At 43.2% G+C, this 24944-nt stretch overlaps 1 protein-coding gene across 9 annotated transcripts in view; it reads left to right on the forward strand.

Annotated features, from left to right (window-relative positions):
- Nucleotides 1-24944, forward strand: part of LOC112634329 (zinc finger protein 10) — an 81837-nt gene that overhangs the window by 36430 nt on the left and 20463 nt on the right. For 3 of the 9 annotated variants that reach the window (XM_025401610.1, XM_025401611.1, XM_025401612.1), the window contains exons 1-2: nt 22208-22373; nt 22629-22713. In XM_025401610.1, coding sequence (XP_025257395.1) covers nt 22681-22713 — 33 coding nt within the window. In that variant the 5' untranslated portion in view covers nt 22208-22373; nt 22629-22680. Of the gene's footprint in view, nt 1-22094; nt 22374-22628; nt 22714-24944 lie in introns of those variants that run through there. The other 6 variants (XM_025401601.1, XM_025401602.1, XM_025401608.1 and 3 more) reach the window with 6 other exon arrangements.

The following is a 24944-nucleotide window of genomic DNA, read 5'->3' on the forward strand; positions in this document are numbered from 1 at the left end:
ACCAGAGTTTGAGGTTGCAGTGAGTTATGATCACAGCATAGCACTCCAGCCTGGGCAACAGGGTGAGACCCTGTCTCCAAAAAAGGGGTGTGAGGGCTCATATGTGTAACTAGAGGCTGGGCACGGTGGCTCACGCCCATAATCCCAGCACTTTGGGAGGCTGAGGCGGGTGGATCACCTGAGGTTGGGTGTTTGAGACCAGCCTGGCCAACATGGTGAAACCCCATCTCTGCTAAAAATACAAAAATTAGCTGGGTGTGGTGATGCACGTCTGTAATCCCAGCTACTTGGGAGGCTGAGACAGGAGAATCGCTTGAACCACGGAGGCGGAGATTGCAGTGAGCTGAGATCACACCACTGCACTCTAGCCTGGGTGACAGAGTGAGACTTCTTTTTCCGTTTAAAAAAACAAAAACAAAAAAGCCACTAGAACCTTAATAAAGGAATTTAGCAAGGTCATAGGATATGAGGTTACAAAAATCAATTTTATTTCTATATACTAGCAGTGACCAATGAGGAAATGAAATTGGAAATACAGTTCCATTTATAATGATAGAAAAAACTTAGGTTTTGAAGGAAAGGTGAAGGTTAAAGAGAGAGTTAGTGGCTCAACAGAAACACAGGTTTATTGCCAGCAGAAACCTGCAGAGAGGGCCGGGCGCGGTGGCTCAAGCCTGTAATCCCAGCACTTTGGGAGGCCGAGATGGGCGGATCACGAGGTCAGGAGATCGAGACCATCCTGGCTAACACGGTGAAACCCCGTCTCTATTAAGAAATACAAAAAACTAGCCGGGTGAGGTGGCGGGCGCCTGTAGTCCCAGCTACTCGGGAGGCTGAGGCCGGAGAATGGCGTGAACCCGGGAGGCGGAGCTTGCAGTGAGCTGAGATCCGGCCACTGCAGTCCAGCCTGGGTGACAGAGCGAGACTCCGTCTCAAAAAAAAAAAAAAAAAAAAAAAAAAAAGAAACCTGCAGAGAGGAGACCAGCTTAGTGTCGGAGCCCACTGCTGCTTTCAGGCTAGGGTAATTATAGGTTCGGGTGGAAGGGGTCTGGGTGGTATGGCTTGCTGCCCGGCAGGATTTGATAAAGGTGTTTCTGTAGTCAGGTGGTTAGATAGAATGTTTCTCATGGCCCAGGGCCCTGTAGAATGTTTCGCCTTGACCAGGGTCTGTGAAATGGTTGGGGATTTATAAAATGATGCAGCTTTGACTAACAGTGACCAATTAGGAAATAAAATTAGAAATAGAATTCCATTTACAATGATAGAAAAAATGTGAAATACTTAGGTAAATTTAATGAAACATGAAAGACCTGCACAGTGAAAAGTATAAAACATTGCTGGAAGAAGTTAAGGAACATATTATAACAATAAATAACACAAAAGAAATGGAGAAATATACCTTGGTCAAGGATGGGAAAACTCAGTATTGTTAAGATGGCAGTCCTCCCGAAATTAATCTTTTTTTTAATTATTTTTGAGATGGAGTCTCGCTCTGTTGCTCAGGCTGGAGTGCAGTGGCCGGATCTCTGCTCACTGCAAGCTCTGCCTCCTGGGTTCCCGCCATTCTCCTGCCTCAGCCTCCCGAGTAGCTGGGACTACAGGCGCCGCCACCAAGCCTGGCTAATTTTTTTGTATTTTTAGTAGAGACAGGGTTTCACAGTGTTAGCCAGGATGGTCTTGATCTCCTGACTTCGTGATCTGCCCGCCTTGGCCTCCCAAAGTGCTGGGATTACAGGCGAGAGCCACTGCGCCCGGCCTAGTTTTGTAATCTATGCTTAAAGCTTAAGAAAAAAACTATAACTTCAAACAACAGTTTTAAAACCAAAGTAAACCCCTGGAAAAAATTTTTTTTGTCATAAAACCTACATTCTTGAGCATCATAAAATTCACATTTAACAAAAATGAGAAAAACATAAAATCCCGATGAAGGATTAAAGCTCCTACTCGCTTTTTGTTGAGGCAGTGTTGCAGGAAGAATATGCTTTATGCATTCTGTGAGGAGTATCAAATAAATGTCAATTGGAATTATATAGTGTGAGGAACAGAAAGTAAATTTTAAAAAGTGAACAGATTACAGGCGTTCCTTGGAGATAGTGCAGGTTTCATTCTACACTATCACAACAAAGCAAGCAATCATCATAAGGAAATCACAGTATTTTTGATTTCCTAGTGAATATAAAACCTGTGTTTAGAGGGTGGGCTTCAAAATGACTGACTAAAGGCATTTGATACTCACCTCATTCGCAAAGAAGAACCGCAAATGGCAAGTATATAATCACACTTTGAATAGATCATCTAAGAGAGAACGTATAATTCAACAGCGAAGTGACAGAAAACACGTAAGGCAAGGAAGCAGAGGGAGGTGAGGTAGCCTGCTCAGCCACTGGAGATGGGCTGAGAACCCAGAGAAGCACCCCAATGTGAGGAAAAGGTGTGTGAGAGATTCCCCAGCAGTCCACATTTCCACAATGGTTGCTTGCAATCCTAGCATGGGAAATTTTCTCAACCCTCACGGGCCCTAAGACCAACATAGTAGCTGCCTGGAGACCACATGATGGCATTGCTACAGAGAGGGCATACACTGAATCTCACACACTGAGTCCTAAGTCCAAAATGGCAGCACAGTGCCATTTTGAGAGCCCAGACCCTACTATACTTCCCCCTTCACTGGGGCTCAATGGCTCCTGCATATCCACATCCCAGGAGCCCCATTGGCCCACCACTCCCATTCCCTTGGGCCCTAAGGTCCAAGAGCTGGCTGACCTGGAATCCCCATCTCCAGCAAAACTACCACAGTCTACACCAACAACAGTGCTTTAAGCCACTGAGCAAATCACAGGTGGTACTGAAACTGCTTACAGCTGAAGAAGTTATATGGCGACTACACTGCTGCATGGACCCAAAATAAAAACTAAAGTGCCCTACCCTGGGCCAGGCACAGTGGCTCACACCTGCAATCCCAGCACTTTGGGAGGCGGGCAGATCACCTGAGGTCAGGAGTTCAAGACCAGCCTGACCAAGATGGTGAAATCTCGTCTCTACTAAAAATACAAAAATTAGCCAAGTGTGGTGGTAAGTGCCTGTAATCCCAGCTACTCTGGGGGCTGAGGCAGGGAAATCCCTTGAACCAGGGTGGCAGAGGTTGCAGTTTTGTCTGGAATTGGTGGGTTCTTGTTCTTGCTGACTTCAAGAATGAAGTCGTGAACCCTCACGGTGAGTGTTACAGTTCTTAAAGATAGTGTGTCTGCAGTTTGTTCCTTCAGATGTTCAGATGTGTCCACAGTTTCTTCCTTCTGGTGGGTTCATGGTCTCGCTGACTTCAGGAGCGAAGTTACAGACCTTCCTGGTGAGTCTTACAGCTTTTAAAGGTGGCGTGTCTGGAGTTGTTCATTCTTCCTAGTGGGTTTGTGGTCTCACTGGCTTCAGGAGTGAAGCTGCAGACCTTCGCGGTATTACAGCTCACATTGGGGGCATGGACCCAAAGAGTGAGTAGCAGCAGGATTTACTGTAAAGTGCAGAAGAACCAAGCTTCCACACTATGGAAAGTGACCAAAAGGGGTTGCCACTGGCTAGCTCGGGCAGCCTGCTTTTATTCCCTTATCTGACCCCACCCACATCCTACTGATTGGTCCGTTTTACAGATTGCTGATTGGTCCATTTTGACAGAGTACTGATTGGTATATTTACAATCCCTGAGCTAGACACAGAGTGCTGATTGGTGTGTTTACAATCCTTTAGCTAGACACAGAGTGCTAGACAGAGAAGTTTTACAAGTCCCCACTAGGTTGGCTAGATACAGAGTACTGATTGGTGTATTTACAAACCCTTAGCGAGACATAAAGGTTCTCCAAGTCCCCACTAGACCCAGGAGCCCAGCTGGCTTCACCCAGTGGATGCCAAACCGCAGCTGCAGGCGGAGCTGGCTGCCAGTACTGGTGCCGCAGGCCTGCACTCCTCAGCCCTTGGGTGGTCGATGGGATCGGTCGCTGCAGTGCAGGGGGCAGCGCTCGTAGGGGAGGCTCCGGCCCTGCAGGAGCCCAGGGTGGCGGGGGGGGAGGCTGGGGCGTGGCGGGCTGCAGGTCCCCAGCCCTGCCCCAAGGGGGGGCAGCTGAGGCCCAGTGAGAATTCCAGCGTAGCGCCGGCGGGCTGGCACTGCTGGGGGACCCGGCGCATCCTCCCCAGCTGCTGGCCTTTGTGCTAAGCCCCTCACTGTCCAGGGCCGCGGCGCCCAAGCCCGCGCCCACCCGGAACTCGCGCTGGCCCGCGAGCGGGGCGCGAAGCCCCAGTTCCCTCCCGCGCCTCTCCCTCCGCACCTCCGGGCAAGCAGCGGGAGCCGCCTCCGGCCTCGGCCAGCCCAGAGGGTGGCTCCCACAGTGCAGTGGCGGGCTGAGGGGCTCCTGGAGCGCCACCAGAGTGGACGCGGAGACCGAGGAGACGCGGAGAGCGAGGGCTACTAGCACGTTGTCACCTCTCACAGTGAGCCGAGAGCCCACCAGTGCACTCCACCCTGGGTAACAGAGTGAGATTCCGTCTCAAAAAAAATTAGAAAAAATTAAATTAAATTAAAAAATGCCTTACCTGGCCTGGTGTGGTTGCTCATGCCTGTAATCCTAGCACTTTGGGAGGCCAAGGCAGGGAGATTACTTGAGCTCTGGAGTTCCAGACCAGCCTGGGAAACATGGTGAAACCCAGTCTCTACAAAAAATATAAAAATTAGCCAGGTGGTGTATGCCTGTGGTCTCAGCTACTTTGGAGGCTGAGGTAGAAGGATTGCTTGAGCCTGGAAGGTAAAGTTTGCAGTCAGCCATAGATAAATAGTTGCAGTCACCATAGATACATCTTTAGGAAAAAGTCCTCCCCTACTAAAGCAAATTCAAAAAAATGGAAAAAGTGACTTTTTCACCAGATGTGTATATATCAATGTTGAGAACACAAGAAACATGAAAAAGGAAAAAAACTGAGGAAAAAATGACACCTCCAAAGGAACACAGTAACTCTCCAGCAAACAAGGTTGCTATACCCAGAAAAGTTAAATGAAGAAGAAAGAAAGTCTTTCCCAGGCAAATAAAAACCGGTAGACTGGCTGGCTATACAAGAAATTTGTACGGGAGTCCTACACCTGGAAGCAAAAGAACAATATCTACCATCATGAAAACATATGAAAATATAAAGCCTAACACTGGTAGAGCAAACACAAAAATAAGGAAGAGAAAGGACTAAAATCTTCAGGCTCCACTTCAAGTTTCCTTGCTATTTCCACCACATCTGGATTTACTTCCTCCATGGAAGTTTTGAGTTCCTCAAAATCATTTATGAGCATTGGGATTAACTTATTTTAAAGTCCTATTGCTGATATTTTGACTCCCTCCTATGAATCACAAATGTCCTTAATGGCACCTAAAATGGTGAATCCTTTCTAGAGGTTTTTCCATTTACGTCGCCCAGATCCATCAGAGTAATCACTAGCTATGGCAGTTGTAGCCTTACAAAATATATTTTTGAAATAAGACTTGAAAGTTAAAATTACTCCTCCATCCATGGGCTACAGAATGGATATTGTGTTAGCAGGTGGTTAAATAGCATTTATTTCCACCAGAGCTCTTGGGTGACTAGGTGCATTGCCAATATGCAGTACTATTTAGAAAGAAATCTTTTCTTACTGAGTAGTAGGTCTCAACAGTGGGCTTAAAATATTCAGTAAACTATGTTATAAACAAATGTGCTGTCACTCAGGCTTTGTTATTCCATTTATAGAGTACAGCAAAATAGGTTTAGCATAAATCTTAAGGGTTCTAGGGTTTTCAGAACAGTAAATGAGACAAACAAAAGGAGTTGGAATTTGTTACTGTACTACATGAAATTCTAAAGAGAATCCTTCAGGTTGAAATGAAAGGATACTAGACAGTAACTTGATGGTATATAGAGAGTAAGAAAGATTTTCAATAAGAAAAGACTACATGGGCGCATATAGAAGCTAGTGTCAGTGTAAAAGAAAATACATAAAAATAACTATAAATTTATGTTATCAGACACACAATATATAATGATGTAACTTTTGACAATAACATAAAGGGAAGCAGGGAATGGAGCTATATAAGAGCAGAGTTTTTGCATACTATTGAAGTTAATTTTGTATCAATTCAGACTATATTGGCCTCAAATTTATTTGGAATTCTGGGGGCTGTGAACAGCCAAAACAATCTTGAAAAATAAGAATAAAGTTGGAGGACTCACAATTTCTGCTTTCAAAACTTACCACAAAGCTACAATCATCAAAACAATGTGGTACTTGCATAACTATAAACATTTAGATCAATGGAATAGAATTTAGAGTCCAAAAATAAATCTATACATCTATGTCCAATTGATTTTTACAAGGGTGCCAAGTATATCAAGTAAGGAAAAGTAATCTCTTTAACAAATGTCACTGAATGACTGGATTTCCACATGCAGAAGAATGAAGTAGGCCTCCATCTCACACTACATACAAAAATTAATTCAAACTAGACCAATGACTTAAAACTGTAAAACTCTTAGAATAATAAATAAAGGGAAATCCTCATGACCATGGGGCCAGTCATGGTGACTCATACCTGTAATGCCAGAACTTTGGGAGGCTGAGGCAGGAGGCTCACTTGAGCTCGAGAGTTGGAGACCCACCTGGGCAACCTAGCAAGATCCCATCTCTATTAAAAAAAAAAAGAAAAAATATTCACAACCTTAGATTTGGCAATAGATTCTCAATTATGACACCAAAAGCACAAGCAATAACAAAAAAGAATAGATAAATTGGACTTTGTCAAAATTTTGAAATTTTGTGCATCAAAGGACATTATCATGAAAGTGAAACAATAACCTACAGAAATAGAGAAAATATTTGCAAATCATATAAGAGTTTAATATCGGGAACATTTAATGAACTCCTACAACTCAAAAAACAACCCCACTGAAAAATGAGTAGAGACATGAATAGACGTTTCTCCAAAGAGGATGTGCTAATGGCCACTAAACATGTTAAAAGATGGTCAAAGTTATTAGTCATTTGGGAAACGCTAACCAAAACCACAATGAGATACCACTCCACACCTTGTAGGATAGGTGTAAATTTTTTTTAAAGCAGAAAGTATTAAGTCTTATTCCCCAGTGAACGGGTATATTCAAACCTACCCCTACAGGCCAAGGGAACTGAGAAGCCAAAGAAAGAAGCTAACAAATACAGTTTCTCAGAAACATTTAATGGGGTCTTATAAACAGAAGCAATGTCTTGGGCAATCATGAGACAGCGGATTACTGCACTCATCCTTCAGAAAGAATTCTTTATATCACAAGCTTTTTTGTTAAGACGTGTTCAGCTAGCCATGTTTCAGACTCTCTTGCAAAACTCATGACCAATGGGAATTTAGATAAGCATCTTTATGAGGGATTGTCTATGGTACGGGAATCGTTTTTTGACCTTGCCGTAGCAATGTCTTGGTATGCATGATTCAAACATTAGTCATTATGTCAGTTTCATTTCAAGATGGGTTACTCTTGACAGGCAACAGACTGTTTTCCTTCAAGTGTTCGGTAAGGATGTGGAGAAATTGGAGATTGGAGCCCTTGTACATTGCTAGTGGGAATGTAAAATGGTTCAGCCACTGTGAGAAATGTTTTGTTGGCTTCTTGGAAAGGACAGAATTGCCCTATGACCCAATAATACCGCTACTGTGTATATACCCCAATGCATTGAAAATAGGGAGTATGGCCGGGCGCGGTGGCTCAAGCCTGTAATCCCAGCACTTTGGGAGGCCGAGGCGGGTGGATCACGAGGTCAGGAGATCGAGACTATCCTGGGTAACATGGTGAAACCCCGTCTCTACTAAAAATACAAAAAACTAGCCGGGCGTGGTGGCAGGCGCCTGTAGTCCCAGCTACTCGGGAGGCTGAGGCAGGAGAATGGCGGGAACCTGGGAGGCGGAGCTTGCAGTGAACCGAGATCCGGCCACTGCACTCCAGCCTGGGAGCACAGCGAGACTCCGTCTCAAAAAAAAAAAAAAAAAAAAGAAAAAGAAAATAGGGAGTCAAACAGACACTTTTATGCCAATATTCCTTGCAGAAGTATTCATAATAGCCCAAAGGTGGATCAATCCAAATGTCCATCAACAGATAAATGGGTTAACAAAATGGAGTATACAACAGGACATTAGTCATAAAACAGAACCAAAGCTCTGGTACATGCTACAACATAGGTGAACCTGAAAAACATTATGCCAGTGAGATGAGCCAGACACAAAAGGCTAAATATTGTGTGATTCCACTTATATGACCTACGTAGAATAGGCAAATTCATGGAGACAGAAAGTAGATCAGAGGTTTCCAGGCAAATAAGGGGAATGGGGAGTTATTGCTAAATGAGTACCAGAGTTTCTGTTTGGAGTGATGGAAGAGTTTTGAAATTAGTGGTGATGGTTACACAACATTGTGAATCTAACTAATGCCATTGAATTGTATGCTTAGCGACGATTAAAATGGAAGTTTTTATTATGTATATATATCCATAATGAGATAAAAAGAAATTTTAAAAATTTAAAGAGAGCAATTTTAAACTGTTAGATAGTCAATTTTAACATCATCTTGAATTTTGCATTTCAAGCACAAGGTAATTTCCCCTCACAATCATTGTGTGTGTGTGTTTGGGGGTGGGTGTTTTCAAGTCTTTAGTATATATTTATTGATAATGATAGATGACAAGAAATTTTTATGCTAATGTGATTTATGAAAAAACATTTTTAAAGAGAACTGGTTGTGGTGGCTCATGCCTGTAATCCTAGTGATTTGGGAGGCTAAGGTGGGAGGATTGCTTGAAGCCAGGAGTTCGAGACCAGCCTGGGCAACACAGGGAGACACCATTTCTACAAAAAAAATTTAAAAATTAGCCAGGTATATATGTTATATATATTATATAATGTAATATACATAATGTAATATAATATATATTATACAGTTGTACCCTGTATTCCTAGCTACTTGGGAGGCTGAGATAGGAGGATCACTTGAGCCCTGGAATTTGAGGTTGCAGTGAGCTATGATCATGCCACTGAACTCCATCCTGAGTGATAGAGTGAGACTCTGTCTCTTAAAAAAATTTTTTTTTAAAAGAATAAATGTGGCCGGGCGCGGTGGCTCAAGCCTGTAATCCCAGCACTTTGGGAGGCCGAGACGGGCGGATCACGAGGTCAGGAGATCGAGACCATCCTGGCTAACACGGTGAAACCCCGTCTCTACTAAAAAAATACAAAAAACTAGCCGGGCGAGGTGGCAGGCGCCTGTAGTCCCAGCTACTCGGGAGGCTGAGGCAGGAGAATGGCGGGAACCCGGGAGGCGGAGCTTGCAGTGAGCTGAGATCCGGCCACTGCACTCCAGCCTGGGCGACAGAGCAAGACCCCATCTCAAAAAAAAAAAAAAAAAAAAAAAAAAAAAAAAAAAAAAAAAAAAAAAAGAATAAATGTAAGAAAGACTTTCTAAATATAATGGTAAATAGAAGTGAAATGTAAGGAGAAGAAAAAATATATACCATGCATACAGTAACCAAAAAAAAAAAAAAAAAAAGCTTGCATGTCTATATTAACATCAGACTATGGCAAGAAATATCATGAGAGATAAAGAGGAAAATTTTATAATAATAAATGGCAAACTCGACAGGAAAATCTAAATGTCTTAAATAGATAGCTTGAGACATAAGCATATTCCAGCCTGATTACTGTGACAACTTTCTGTAGTAGAGGATCTGCCAGTGTTCATCAAAACTGTTTGCTTTTTCCTCATTAGCAACTCTTTCCAAACACACCTTAAGTTACATGGAGTCAAGTGACCAAGTTCTGGCCATGGAATATGGGCTAAAATGGGATATACTGCTTTCAGTCCTGTCCCATGTGATGAAGAATAAACATTCTTTAAATTATTACATAAAGTGGGAAAGACTGTCAGGGAAACTTGAAAAATAATTAGACATGAATAAAAATATTACTTTGTATTTTCAGTGTAAGTCTAGGCATTATTTAAGGCACTCTTCCATATTATATCTGCTTTTCGTTGTCTTTGAGATATTTTACAACCCTATACTTTATCAAAAACTCATAATACAAGTTATTATTCTCTATAGAAATGCAAATATATTATGTCTAGTTGAATGCAATTCTTTAGTTTTGCATCTTTTCGTAAATTCATCCTAGTATTTCTTTCCTATATATCTGTGGTTCTTTGAATTCTTCTTTGGACTATTTACAACAGCTTACTGGTACACTCATTAATTAAGAAGGTAATTAAAATGTTTGGCACATGTTTATGTTTGTATGAGAGTCGTGACTTTATCTTGTTTTTTGAAACAGGGTCTCGCTTTGTCACCCAGGCTGGAGTTGCAGTGTCATGATCATGGTTCACTGCAGTGTTGACCTCACAGGTTCAGGTGATCCTCTTACCTCAGCCTCCTGAGTAGCTGGGACTATGGGTGGCACACCATCATGCCTGGCTAATTTTTTTTCTTTTGGTATTTTTTTTTGTAGAGACAGGGGGTCATGCTGTGTTGCCCAGGCTGGTCTCAAACTTCTGGATTCAAGCAATCCCCCCATCTTGGCCTCTCGAAGTTCTAGTATTACAGGCATGAGACACTGTGCCCAGCTGATTTTATATTTTTAAAAATCTTGTGACAGTTTATTAAACACCCTGTATAAGTTCCACTATCTCTCCCATACACCATTTGCAAGCTGGATTTTAACATAAGAAATCTTTCAGAATCACATACTGAAAACAGTAGACTCTGTAAACATGGGTCTCTGAATGATTCAGTTTAGCAGAGACTCCCCCGACCCTCATTGCACTAATATAAGTGAAAACATAAGGTATAAATTACATATCATAAAATGTAACCATTTAATGTATATAATTTCATTTTAAAACTATTTTTACAGAATTGTGCAACCATCTCTATAATTTAATTTTAGGGCCGGCTGTGGTGGCTCACACCTGTAATCCCAGCACTTTGGGAGGCCGAGGTGGGTGGATCACCTGGGGTCAGGAGTTCTAGACCAGCCTGGCCAACATGGTGAAACCCCGTCTCCACTAAAAAAATACACACACACACACACACACAAATAGATGGGCATGGTGGCACACACCTGTAATCCCAGTTGCTCGGGAGGCTGAGGCAGGAGAATTGCTTGAACCTGGGAGCCAGTGGTTGCAGTGAGCTGAGATGGCACCACTGCACTCCAGCCTGGGTGACAGTGAGACTCTGTCTCAAAAAAAATATTAATGTTTAGTACATTTTCATATACCCCCCTCCCCAAAGCTTCATATCCACTAGTTATCAGACCTAGGCAACCAATAATCTACTGTTTCTATAGATTTGCCTTCTGAGAACATTTCATGTAAATAGTATCATACAATATGTGGTCTTGTAAGACATGCTTCTTCCATTCAGTATAATGTTTTGAGGTTTATTTGCTCAGACATGTACTAGTACTTAAGTCCTTTTTTGCCTAATAGTGTTACATTGTATAGATTTGTCTCATTTTGTTTTTCAAACATCAGTTGTTGGACATTTGGGTTGTTTCCACTTTTTGGCTACTATGAATATGCTTCTGGGAACATTTATGTACATGTCTTTGTGTGAACATTTCTTTGTCTGTCTTCTTTTTTTTTAAGAGTTGGAGGTCTCACTCTGTCACCCATGCTGGAGTGCAATGGTGTAATCATATCTCGCTGCAGCCTTGAACTCCTGGGCTCAAGCAATCCTCCCACCTCAACCACCCAACTAGCTGGGACTACAGGCATGTCACCATACCTGGATATCATTTCATTTATCTTGGGTAATGAGCTTTGCTAAAGAGCACTTTGGGAGACTGAGGCTGGAGAATCACTTGAGGCCAGGAGTTTGAGACCATCCTTGGCAACATAGTGAGACTGTATCCCTCCAAAAAAAAAAGAAAAAAAAAAAAGTCAGGCATGGTGGTGCATACCTGTATTCTTAGTTACTTGGGAGGCTGAGTTGAGAGGATCACTTGAACCCAGGAGTTTGAGGTTACATTGAGCTATGATTATACTACTACACTTCATCCAGGGCAACAGAGCAAGATCATGTCCCTAAAAATAAAAATAAAATAAAATATATAAAATGTTTTAAAGTCTGATTTTTAAAAGCCTGACATACTTCTTTTTTTTTTTTTCAAGAGACACATAGGCTGGAGTATTATAGCATGATCATAGCTCACTGCAGCCTCAAACTCCTGGCTCAAAGGATCCTCCTGCCTCAGCCTCCTGAGTAGCTGGGACTACAGGTGTGCACCCCCACCCCAGCTAATTTAAACAATTTTTTTTAGAGATGAGGTCTTCTCAAATTGCTCAAAGTGCTGTGGTGGCATTAGCCACCACACCCAGCCTAGTTGACATACTTAATCTACCTGAGATTTATTTTAAATATATTGTGAGACAGTCATCTTTATTATATTATTATATAGCTACTTTGTTGTTCCGATACAATTTATTTAAAAGTTTATCTTTTCCATAATGACTTTTCCCCTAATATTTTCTTATGAAAAATTTCAAACTTAGAGAAGAGTTTAAATAATTTTACAGTAAACACTGATATTCCCAATTTTAAGTGGTTATCTACTGTGTTGAAATTTGCACTGATGGTACAAAACGATGGTAGGTAAAACTGCTGGCACTTCAGCATGAATCAAGGTAATACAAAAAAAGATATTTATTAGTAGCCACTGTATTCTTCATCACTACACATTCATAGTTTTGTTCGTTTGCTTGAGACAGAGTCTAGCTGTGTTGCTTAGGTTGGAGTGTAGTAGCATGGTCATAGCTCACTACTGCCTCAAACTCCTGGGCTCAAGCAGTCCTCCTGCCTCAGTCTCCTGAGTAGCTAGAACTACAGGTGCTCACCACCGTACCCAGCTAATTTTATTTTATCATGGATGGGATCTCGCTATGTTATCCAGGCTGGTCTCATACTTCTGGCCTCAAGTGATCCTCCCACCTCAGCCTCCCAAGTAGCTGGGATTACAGAGATGAACCATTCCACCCAGATTTGTATTTTTTAAAGGAAGTCGATTTAACTTCAGGATGTCTTTGATAAAGCAGTAAAGAGTCATTTTATTAAATAACAACTCTGAAATACATCTTTTTTTTTTTTTTTTTTTTTTTGAGACAGAGTTGCTCTGTCTCCCAGGCTGGAGTGCAGTGGCTCGATCTCAGCTCACTGCAAGCTCTGCCTCCCGGGTTCACTACATTCTCCTGCCTCAGCCTCCTGTGTAGCTGGGACTGTAGGTGCCCACCACCATGCCCGGCTAATTTTTTGTACTTTTAGTAGAGACAGGGTTTCACCGTGTTAGCCAGGATGGTCTCGATCTCCTAACCTTGTGATCCGCCCGCCTCAGCCTCCCAAAGTGCTGGGATTATAGGCGTGAGCCACTGCGCCCAGCCTAAATACATCTCTTTTTAATATCTGTGCAATGAACATTCTGTGCTGTATACTGAAGTTCCGTAGTTGTCTCAAGAAACAGCATTTGTGTGATTATTTGCATTGGGAGCTGAACTTTGAATTGGGAGCTGAACTTTGCATTAAAGAAGGACCTAGAAAGCTTGGCAGGTATTCTCTCAGAAATCAACCAAATAAACTTGTCACTTAAAGGAAGGCAAATGACAGGGTTTTATTTATTTATTTATTTGTCAATATAAAAGTAGAATTTTCAAGAGAAAAATACAATTTTGTTTTTTTTCCCCAAGATGGCTGACTAGGGCTTTTTCAGGTCACCTTATCCACTTCCGTGAACCAAAATAGTGTCTGGGCAATCACACTTTGAACATATTATCCAAGAGGGAACATAGGAGTTCAAAAGAAAAGCAAAGGGAAACTCCAGAATCTGGGAAAGAGAAGGAAGGCAAGCAGCCTGCATGTTTGCAACTGGCCAAAAACCGGGAGTGAATCCTGATATGGGAGAGGGTAACTGAGTGCCTTTCTGTGGTCCACTTTCCCTCTAGGGAATTGTGCAATCCAGGCCACAGGAGAGCACTCTGATCCTCCTAAGCCCTGGATCTAACTTGGGAGCAGTCAGTAGACTGTGAGTAGGAGCTGATTTGGGAAGTATCCCATGCACTCCCCAAGACCTGGGCGTCTACAATAACAGGATGTTATTCTCAATCCTAGCTCTTATAAAGCTGTGCTGAGTCCAGGGAGCTAGCAGTGGCATCAGTCGATTGTGCTCGAGACTCATGGTGGGACTCAGGGAACTGGGACTCAAGTTGGTGAGGGACTCCTACAGCCAGAATGGAGAATCAGGTATGGTGTGGGCTCCAACTGCTGGCACTCGAACTGGCCTGTCCCCACCTTCTGACTGGAGCAGGGGGAGAACTTCTGGGGAGGCATGGTATTGAGCCAGGCAATGACTCCTATTGCCTGGGGCTGCATTGCAGAGTAGGAAACTGCAGTGACTGAATAAATATCCAGATTTGCTGACACAGTCTGGGTTGGGGAGTGAGCCTTACTGGGACTGAGATGTGACAGGGAAGCAGGCCCCACTCTTGCCTGCCATGGCTGCAGTGCTGAGACTGCCCTACTCTCTCCATGCTGAGCCGCTGACACAGGAGCACTTGCCCCAAAGCTGGGCATTTCACTGTGGGCCTGAGGACTGCCCCACCAGCCTTGTCAGTGTTAGTGCATGCACCTGTCATCGGTGATCTCAGTGCAGTCTTGCTTGTTCCAGCTCTATCCAGCCTTGCCATCCCTCTGAGAGGGCATGTGGGATCCTGGCCCCTGGGGGTTTCATGGCCCAATCCACCACCTGGGACACCCAAGTACTTCTTCCAAGGAACCAAGGTTGGGCAGAAATCCCACTGCTACTATTGTAGCTAGCTCATACCTAGAAGTACCACCTACTGGCCTGGATGCTGGCCCACACAGCCCACGGAAACAACCCCTCCTACAAGAGCACAGCACTTAGGAATGGGAATAAGTGGTATGGTTTAGATCTGTGTCCCCACCAAATATTGTGTGACTTTGTAATCCCCAGTGTTGGAGATGGGGCTTGGTGGGGGGTGACTGGATCATGGGGGAAGATTTCTCATGAATGGCTTGACACCATCCCCTTGGTGCTGTCCTTGAGGTGGTGAGTGGTTTCCCATGATATCCGGCTACTTAAAAGTGTGTAGCACCCCCCCCCCCTTACTCTGCCTTGCTCTTGTTCTGGCCTTGTGAAATGCCACCTACCCCTTTACTTTCTGCTATGAATGTAAGTTTCCTGAGGCTTCTTCAGAAGCTAAGTGATGCTAGCATCATGCTTCCTGTACAGCCTGTGGAACTGTGAGCCAATCAAACCTCTTTTCCTCATAAATTACCCAGTCTCAGGTGTTTATTTTTTATTTTAAAATTTTTTTATCATTATACTTTAAGTTAGGGTACATGTGCACAATGTGCAGGTTTGTTACATATGTATACATGTGCCATGTTGGTGTGCTGCACCCATTAACTTGTCATTTACATTAGGTATATCTCCTAATGCTATCCCTCCCCCCTCCCCGCTCCCCACAATAGGCCCCAGTGCGTGATGTTCCCCTTCCTGTGTCCAAGTGATCTCCTTGTTCAATTCCCACCTATGTATGAGTGAGAACATGTGGTGTTTGGTTTTCTGTTCTTGCGATAGTTTGCTGATAATGATGGTTTCCAGCTGCATCCATGTCCCTACAAAGGACACGAACTCATCCTTTTTTATGGCTGCATAGTATTCCATGGCGTATATGTGCCACATTTTCTTAATCCAGTCTGTCACTGATGGACATTTGGGTTGATTCTAAGTCTTTGCTATTGTGAATAGTGCTGCAATAAACATACGTGTGCCTGTGTCTTTAGAGCAGCTTGATTTATAATCCTTTGGGTATATACCCAGTAATGGGATGGCTGGGTCAAATGGTATTTCTAGTTCTAGATCCTTGAGGAATCACCACACTGTTTTCCACAATGGTTGAACTAATTTACAGTCCCACCAACAGTGTAAAAGTGTTCCTATTTCTCTACATCCTGTCCAGTGCCTGTTGTTTCCTGATTTTTTAGTGATTGCCATTCTAACTGGTGTGAGATGGTATCTCATTGCGGTTTTGATTTGCATTTCTCTGATGATGAGTGACGATGAGCACTTTTTCATGTGTCTGTTGGCTGTATGAATGTCTTCTTTTGAGAAGCATCTGTTCATATCCTTTGCCCACTTTTTGATGGGGTTGTTTTTTTCTTGTAAATTTTTTTGAGTTCTTTGTAGGTTCTGGATATTAGCCCTTTGTCAGATGAGTAGATTGCAAAAATTTTCTCCCATTCTGTAGGTTGCCTGTTCACTCTGATGGTAATTTCTTTTGCTGTGCAGAAGCTCTTTGGTTTAATTAGATCCCATTTGTCAATTTTGGCTTTTGTTGCCATTGCTTTTGGTGTTTTAGTCATGAAGTCCTTGACCATGCCTGTGTCCTGAATGGTATTACCTAGGTTTTCTTCTAGGGTTTTTATGGTTTTAGGTCTAATATTTAAGTCTCTAATCCATCTTGAATTAATTTTCGTATAAGGAGTAAGGAAAGGATCCAGTTTCAGCTTTCTACTTATGGCTAGCCAATTTTCCCAGAACCATTTATTAAATAGGGAATTGTTTCCCCATTTCTTGTTTTTGTCAGGTTTGTCAAAGATCAGATGGCTGTAGATGTGTGGTATTATTTCTGAGGGCTTTGTTCTGTTCCGTTGGTCTATATCTCTGTTTTGATACCAGTACCATGCTGTTTTGGTTACTGTAGCCTTGTAGTATAGTTTGAAGTCAGGTAGTGTGATGCCTCCAGCTTTGTTCTTTTGGCTTAGGATTGGCTTGGCAATGTGGGGTCTTTTTTGGTTCCATATGAACTTTAAAGCAGTTTTTTTCCCAATTCTGTGAAGAAAGTCATTGGTAGTTTAATGGGGATGGCATTGAATCTATAAATTACCTCGGGCAGTATGGCCATTTTCACAATATTGATTCTTCCTATCCATGAGCATGTTATGTTCTTTCATTTGTTTGTGTCCTCTTTTACTTCACTGAGCAGTGGTTTGTAGTTCTCCTTGAAGAGGTCCTTTACATCCCTTGTAAGTTGGATTCCTAGGTATTTTATTCTCTTTGAAGCTATTGTGAATGGGAGTTCATTCATGATTTGGCTCTCTGTTTGTCTGTTACTGGTGTATAAGAATGCTTGTGATTTTTGCACATTGATTTTGTATCCTGAAACTTTGCTGAAGTTGCTTATCAGCTTAAGGAGATTTGGGACTGAGATGATGGGGTTTTCTACATATACAATCATGTCATCTGCAAACAGGGACAATTTGACTTCATCTTTTCCTAACTAAATACCCTTGATTTCTTTCTCTTGCCTGATTGCCCTAGCCAGAACTTCCAACACTGTGTTGAATAGGAGTGGTGAGAGAGGGTATCCCTGTCTTGTGCCAGTTTTCAAAGGGAATGCTTCCAGTTTTTGCCCGTTCAGTATGATATTGGCTGTGGGTTTGTCATAAATAGCTGTTATTATTTTGAGATACGTTCTATCAATACCGAATTTATTGAGAGTTTTTAGCATGAAGGGCTGTTGAATTTTGTCAAAGGCCTTTTCTGCATCTATTGAGATAATCATGTGGTTTTTGTCTTTGGTTCTATTTATATGCTGGATTACATTTATTGATTTGTGTATGTTGAACCAGCCTTGCATCCCAGGGATGAAGCCCACTTGATCATGGTGGATAAGCTTTTTGATGTGCTGCTGGATTAGGTTTGCCAATATTTTATTGAGGATTTTTGCATCAGTGTTCATCAGGAATATTGGTCTAAACTTCTCTTTTTTGTTGTGTCTCTGTCAGGCTTTGGTATCAGGATGATGTTGGCCTCATAAAATGTGTTAGGGAGGATTCCCTCTTTTTCTATTGATTGGAATAGTTTCAGAAGGAATGGTACCAGTCCTCCTTGTACCTCTGGTAGAATTTGGCTGTGAATCCGTCTGGTCCTGCACTTTTTTTTGGTTGGTAGGCTATTGATTATTGCCTCAATTTCAGAGCCTGCTATTGGTCTATTCAGGTATTCAACTTCTTCCTGGTTTAGTCTTGGGAGAGTGTAAGTGTCCATTTCTTTTAGGTTTTCTAGTTTATTTGCATAGAGGTGTTTATAGTATTCTCTGGTGGTAGTTTGTATTTCTGTGGGGTCGGTGGTAATATCCCCTTTATCAATTTTTATTGTGTCTATTTGATTCTTCTCTCTTTTCTTCTTTATTAGTCTTGCTAGCAGTCTATCAATTTTGTTGATCTTTTCAAAAAACCAGCTCCTGGATTCATTGATTTTTTGGAGGGTTTTTTGTGTCTCTATCTCCTTCAGTTCTGCTCTGTTCTTAGTTATTTCTTGCCTTCTGCTAGCTTTTGAATGTGTTCGCTCTTGCTTCTCTAGTTCTTTTAATTGTGATGTTAGGGTGTCAATTTTAGATCTTTTCTGCTTTCTCTTGTGGGCATTTAGTGCTACAAATTTCCCTCTACACACTGCTTTAAATGTGTCCCAGAGATTCTGGTATGTTGTATCTTTGTTCTCATTGCTTTCAAAGAACATCTTTATCTCTGCCTTCATTTCGTTATGTACCCAGTAGTCATTCAGGAGCAGGTTGTTCAGTTTCCATGTAGTTGAGCGGTTTTGATTGAGTTTCTTAGTCCTGAGTTCTAGTTTGATTGCACTGTGGTCTGAGAGACAGTTTGTTATAATTTCTGTTCTTTTACATTTGCTGAGGAGTGCTTTACTTCCAACTATGTGGTCAATTTTGGAATAAGTGCAATGTAGTGCTGACAAGAATGTATATTCTGTTGATTTGGGGTGGAGAGTTCTGTAGATGTCTATTAGGTCCACTTGGTGCAGAGTTGAGTTCAATGCCTGGATATCCTTGTTAACTTTCTGTCTCATTGATCTGTCTAATGCCGACAGTGGGGTGTTAAAGTCTCCCATTATTATTGTATGGGAGTCTAAGTCTCTTTGTAAGTCTCTAGGGACTTGCTTTATGAATCTGGGTGTTCCTGTATTGGGTACATATATATTTAGGGTAGTTAGCTCTTCCTGTTGAATTGATCCCTTTACCATTATGGAATGGCCTTCTTTGTCTCTTTTGATCTTTGATGGTTTAAAGTCTGTTTTATCAGAGACCAGGATTGCAACCCCTGCTTTTTTGTTTTGTTTTGTTTTCCATTTGCTTGGTAGATCTTCCTCCATCCCTTTATTTTGAGCCTATGTGTGTCTCTGCGTGTGAGATGGGTCTCCTGAATACAGCAAACTGATAGGTCTTGATTCTTTATCCAATTTGCCAGTCTGTGTCTTTTAATTGGAGCATTTAGCCTATTTACATTTAAGGTTCATATTGTTATGTGTGAACTTGATCCTGTCATTATGATATTGGCTGGTTATTTTGCTCGTTAGTTGATGCAGTTTCTTCCTAGCATCGATGGTCTTTACATTTTGGCATGTTTTTGCAATGGCTGGTACTGGTTGTTCCTTTCCATGTTTAGTGCTTCCTTCAGGATCTCTTGTAAGGCAGGCCTGGTGGTGACAAAATCTCTAAGCATTTGCTTGTCTGCAAAGGATTTTATTTCTCCTTCACTTATGAAACTTAGTTTGGCTGGATATGAAATTCTGGGTTGAAAATTCTTTTCTTTAAGAATGTTGAATATTGGCCCACACTCTCTTCTGACTTGTAGAGTTTCTGCCGAGAGATCTGCTGTTAGTCTGATGGGCTTCCCTTTGTGGGTAACCCGACCTTTCTCTCTGGCTGCCCTTAATTTTTTTTCCTTCATTTCAACTTTGGTGAATCTGACAATTATGTGTCTTGGAGTTGCTCTTCTCGAGGAGCATCTTTGTGGCGTTCTCTGTATTTCCTGAATTTGAATGTTGGCCTGCCTTACTAGGTTGGGGAAGTTCTCCAGGATGATATCCTGCAGAGTGTTTTCCACCTTGGTTGCATTTTCCCTGTCACTTTCAGGCACACCAATCAGACATAGATTTGGTCTTTTCACATAGTCCCATATTTCTTGGAGGCTTTGTTCATTTCTTTCTACTCTTTTTTCTTTTTTTTTTTTTTGAGACGGAGTCTCGCTCTGTCGCCCAGGCTGGAGTGCAGTGGCCAGATCTCAGCTCACTGCAAGCTCCACCTCCTGGGTTTACGCCATTCTCCTGCCTCAGCCTCCCGAGTAGCTGGGACTACAGGCGCCCGCCACCTCGCCCGGCTAAGTTTTTGTATTTTTTAGTAGAGACGGGGTTTCACCGTGTCAGCCAGGATGGTCTCGATCTCCTGACCTCGTGATCCGCCCGTCTCGGCCTCCCAAAGTGCTGGGATTACAGGCTTGAGCCACCGCGCCCGGCCTCTACTCTTTTTTCTCTACACTTCTCTTCTCACTTCATTTCATTCATTTGATTTTCAATCACTGATACTCTTTCTTCCAGTTGATCAAGTCAGTTACTGAAGCTTGTGCATTTGTCACGTAGTTCTCGTGTCATAGTTTTCATCTCTGTCAATTCTTTTATGGTCTGCTCTGCATTGATTATTCTAGTTATCCATTCATCCATTCTTTTTTCAAGGCTTTTAATTTCTTTGCGCTGGGTGCATAGTTCCTCCTTTAGCTCTGAGAAGTTTGATCAACTGAAGCCTTCTTCTCTCAACTCGTCAAAGTCATTCTCTGTCCAGCTTTGTTCCATTGCTGGCGATGAGCTGTGTTCCTTTGGAGGGGGAGATGCACTCTGATTTTTTGAAAAAAATCAGTGGGCGCCTGTAGTCGCAACTACTCGGGAGGCTGAGGCGGGAGAATGGCGTGAACCTGGGAGGCGGAGCTTGCAGTGTTATATATACACAATGGAATACTATTCAGCCATAAGAAAGAATGAAATTGTCTTTTGCAGCATCATGGATGGAACTAGTGGCCACTATCTTCAGTGAAACAACTCAGGCACACAAAGAAAAATACATGTTTTCACTTTAAGTATGAGCTAAAGGATATGTACACATGGATGAAGAGTGTGGGATGATAGACAATGAAGACTCAAAAGGTGTTGGGGGGTTTCAGGGACAATGATAAATTACCTAAATGGTACAATGCATATAACGTACAATAGGGCATGGATACCTTAAATGCCTTGACATCACTACTACACAATTGATGCATGTAACAAAATTATACTTGTACCCCATAAATTTATAAAAGTTTTTAAAAGCCAAAAACAAAGGAATTTTAGAAAACTTGTATCTGCCTTTGTGAATGTCACCCCTTCCCAATACTTAAGATCAATAACGATGTTAGTGGATATTTTCAGTTGGTGCAAAAGTAAGTAATTGCATCTTTTGCCATTAAAGCCGCAATTACTTTTGTACCAGCCTAATAATTCTTTTTGTATAATGAAATGTGTTGACATTTGCAAGATCTGCAAAGCTCACTAAACTGATATTTTCCAACTGGGCCATGCATGATGTTATGAAATCACACATGATAAAAGAATCCATTCAGAGTGCAATGTAGACCAATGGATTTTATGTAATACAGTAGAAAAAGTTCATCTGCATGGCTTAAGATTGTACACTAACAAACCTATCTCTTGTTCGACTTGTATCTTTATATACTTTAACAAAAACAACATATGCAACAGATTAAACATAGAAGCAGATATGAGAATCCAGCTTTCTAGTAAGTCAGAAAAGACTTAAACATAAAACGAAGCCACTCCTTACTAAATTTTTTCTTTTGTAAAATATATGTAATTTTCATTAAAATATTATTTATGTTAACATGTAATGGGAATTTTATGAATCTTTGTTATTAAAGTGTGAAGCAAAATAAGCCTTTTACCATTTCAGTAAAGCATGGGCTAGAATACTTGTAACCTAATTTACATCCCTCTAACCGTTGAGCAGTTGGTGTCAAGTATTTTGATTCTCTTTATAATTTAAAACTCCCAAGTATGGGAGCTCAGGGACTGGGCCAGGAGGGCCTGAGCTTTCGGGTCACTTTAGCACGCCCCCTCCCGGTGGCCCTTGGCCGGGGCCCTCCGGTGCCGGAGTAACTCCTCGCAGAGGCCTCTGGGAGTTGTAGTTTTTCGCCTTCGACTCTCAATGACGCAATTCCTGTGCGACACACGTAACGGCCGCCATTGCTCTGCGCCCACGGTGAGAGCCTTGTTCCGCAGATAGCGTTCATCACCCGTCGTGGTCACCGGGTCACCCGAGTTTGGAGTGTGGCTGCGAACCCTTCTGGCTGCAGATTCGGAGGTGGAGGCAGCACCCCGGACTCTATCCTGCCGCCCCTTCAGGGTTTGGAGGAGCCGGAGGCGCGGAATTCCTCCAGTTCCAAGGCGGCGGGACGGGACAGAACTAATCTGCCTTAACTCTCTCCTGCTGCAGACCCGGGGCTGTTGCCTGACCCTAACCTGTGTGTTGGTGAGGGGGTGGAGATGGTGAATCCCGTGGCTGTGGGCGGGAAGGAGCCTCAGCTCCGAGAATGGCAGGCAGCCCTGGTGCCTCGGACCCACCTGGGTTTGGGGACTGCTGGGAGACCGCTTTCTTCACTGTGCTCTCTCTTCTAGTATCCCTTGCGTCCTGTCACCTCCAGCGAAGCACACAAAAGTGACCGTAGGGATGGCCACCAGGGTCCGAACAGCCTCTATTTGGGTGAGTAGGGGTTTTCTTTCATTCTTTTTTTTTGTTTTTTTGTTTTTTTTTGAGACGGACTCTGTGGCCCAGGCTGGAGTGCAGTGGCGCGATCTCGGCTCACTGCAAGCTCCGCCTCCCGGGTTCAGGCCATTCTCCTGCCTCAGCCTCCGGAGTAGCTGGGACTACAGGCGCCCGCCACTGCGCCCGGCTAATTTTTTTGTATTTTTAGTAGAGACGGGGTTTCACCGTGTTAGCCAGGATGGTCTCCATCTCCTGACCTTGTGATCCGCCCTCCTCGGCCTCCCAAAGTGCTGGGATTACAGGCGTGAGCCACCGCGCCCGGCCTTCTTTCATTCTTGAAAAGCTCTCCCTGAATGCCAACGTGCGCGCACTCCATCTACTCCAAAGTCTGAATGTGCGGGGAGCTTTCTCACCCTACCGCTCTTTTAGGCAACTGGATTGTCGTTTAGAGCATGTTAGACTTTCCAGAAGTGCTTCTTGTCATCCGACTTCCTTTTTTCCTCCTTTCCTCAGTCTCTTTTCTGACAACTTTGTACGTTGAACGTTTGAGTTAAACAAGGGATACTAACCTATCTTTCAGTTTTTTCAGCCTGCATTTACTGAGGGTCTTCTGTATCTGGGATCTTTGAACCTTATTTTGGAAATTACAGACTTTTTTATTCACTTGTTCAACATTTTTGTTTATTTTATTTTGTTTGCTGGACCCTGGGGCAGGTGCTAAAAATCTAAAGATGGGTTGCTCATTATCCCTGTCTTGAAGAACAGTGGTCTAGGAATGGTGGATAAGAAAGACACAATGACAAGTTAATGAGTGCTCTGGGAGCAGGCTGTGGAAATACACGGGGGCATGCAGGAATGAATCAATTCTGGAAGTAAGGACACCCCCTAACCCCTTACTCCCAGATGCTTCAATGATTCAGAGAGTCTTAAACTTGGGTTTGAAAGATGACATACCTAAAGTAGACAAAGGATTAAAACCAGCCTGGGAAAAAGAAGTAACATGCAAATTAGGCTTGAAATGACCTCATATGGTGAACTTTGGGCACTTAAGGGTTGCTGAAAGGTAGAGTTTAATGGTGATAGTAGAAGTGTATATTAAAAAATGAGGCTAGAGCCGTAGGCCTAAGATCATAGAGGGCTTTGAGGACCCCATTAAAAACTTGGATTTTATCATACAGGGCAGGCGGTCCCTAACCCTCAGGCTTCAGACTAGTACCAGTCTGTGGCCTGTTAGGAACTGGGGTGCATGTCAGGAGGCCAGTGGCGGGTTAGCATGATCGCCTGAGCCCCGCCTCCTATCAGAGGTGAGTGGCGGGTTAGTGAGCATGACTGCCGGAGCCCCGCCTCCTATTAGAGGCTGCATTAACTTCTCATAGCACAAACTCTGTTGTGAACTGCACATGCGAAAGATCTAGGTTGCGCACTCCTTATGGGACTCTTAACTAATGCCTGATGATCTGAAGTGTAACAGTTTCATCCAGAAGCCATTGCCACCCCTTACTCCCTGTCCATGGCAAAATTGTCCTCTACAAAACCGGTCCGTGGTTGGGGACTGATGTTATAGGGGAAGGAGTTTACTTATTTAAGTGTTTTCACAAAGAGTTTGAGGGTAGAACAGTCTAGTCTGCAGCAGGTAAGAGAATATAAGGGTTTGGCCGGGCGCGGTGGCTCACGCCTGTAATCCCAGCACTTTGGGAGGCCGAGGCGGGCGGATCACAAGGTCAGGAGATCGAGACCACGGTGAAACCTCGTCTCTACTAAAAATACAAAAAATTAGCCGGGCGCGGTTGTGGGCGCCTGTAGTCCCAGCTACTCGGGAGGCTGAGGCAGGAGAATGGCGGGAACCCGGGAGGCGGAGCTTGCAGTGAGCTGAGATCCAGCCACTGCACTCCAGCCTGGGCGACAGAGCGAGACTCCGTCTCAAAAAAAAAAAAAAAGGCCGGGCGCGGTGGCTCAAGCCTGTAATCCCAGCACTTTGGGAGGCCGAGACGGGTGGATCACGAGGTCAGGAGATCGAGACCATCCTGGCTAACATGGTGAAACCCCGTCTCTACTAAAAAATACAAAAAACTAGCCGGGCGTGGTGGCGGGCGCCTGTAGTCCCAGCTACTTAGGAGGCTGAGGCAGGAGAATGGCGTGAACCCGGGAGGCGGAGCTTGCAGTGAGCTGAGATCCGGCCATTGCACTCCAGCCTGGGCGACAGAGCGAGACTCCGTCTCAAAAAAAAA

This window comes from Theropithecus gelada, chromosome 11 (genome assembly GCF_003255815.1).
Source record: "Theropithecus gelada isolate Dixy chromosome 11, Tgel_1.0, whole genome shotgun sequence".
Taxonomy (NCBI): Eukaryota; Metazoa; Chordata; class Mammalia; order Primates; family Cercopithecidae; genus Theropithecus; species Theropithecus gelada.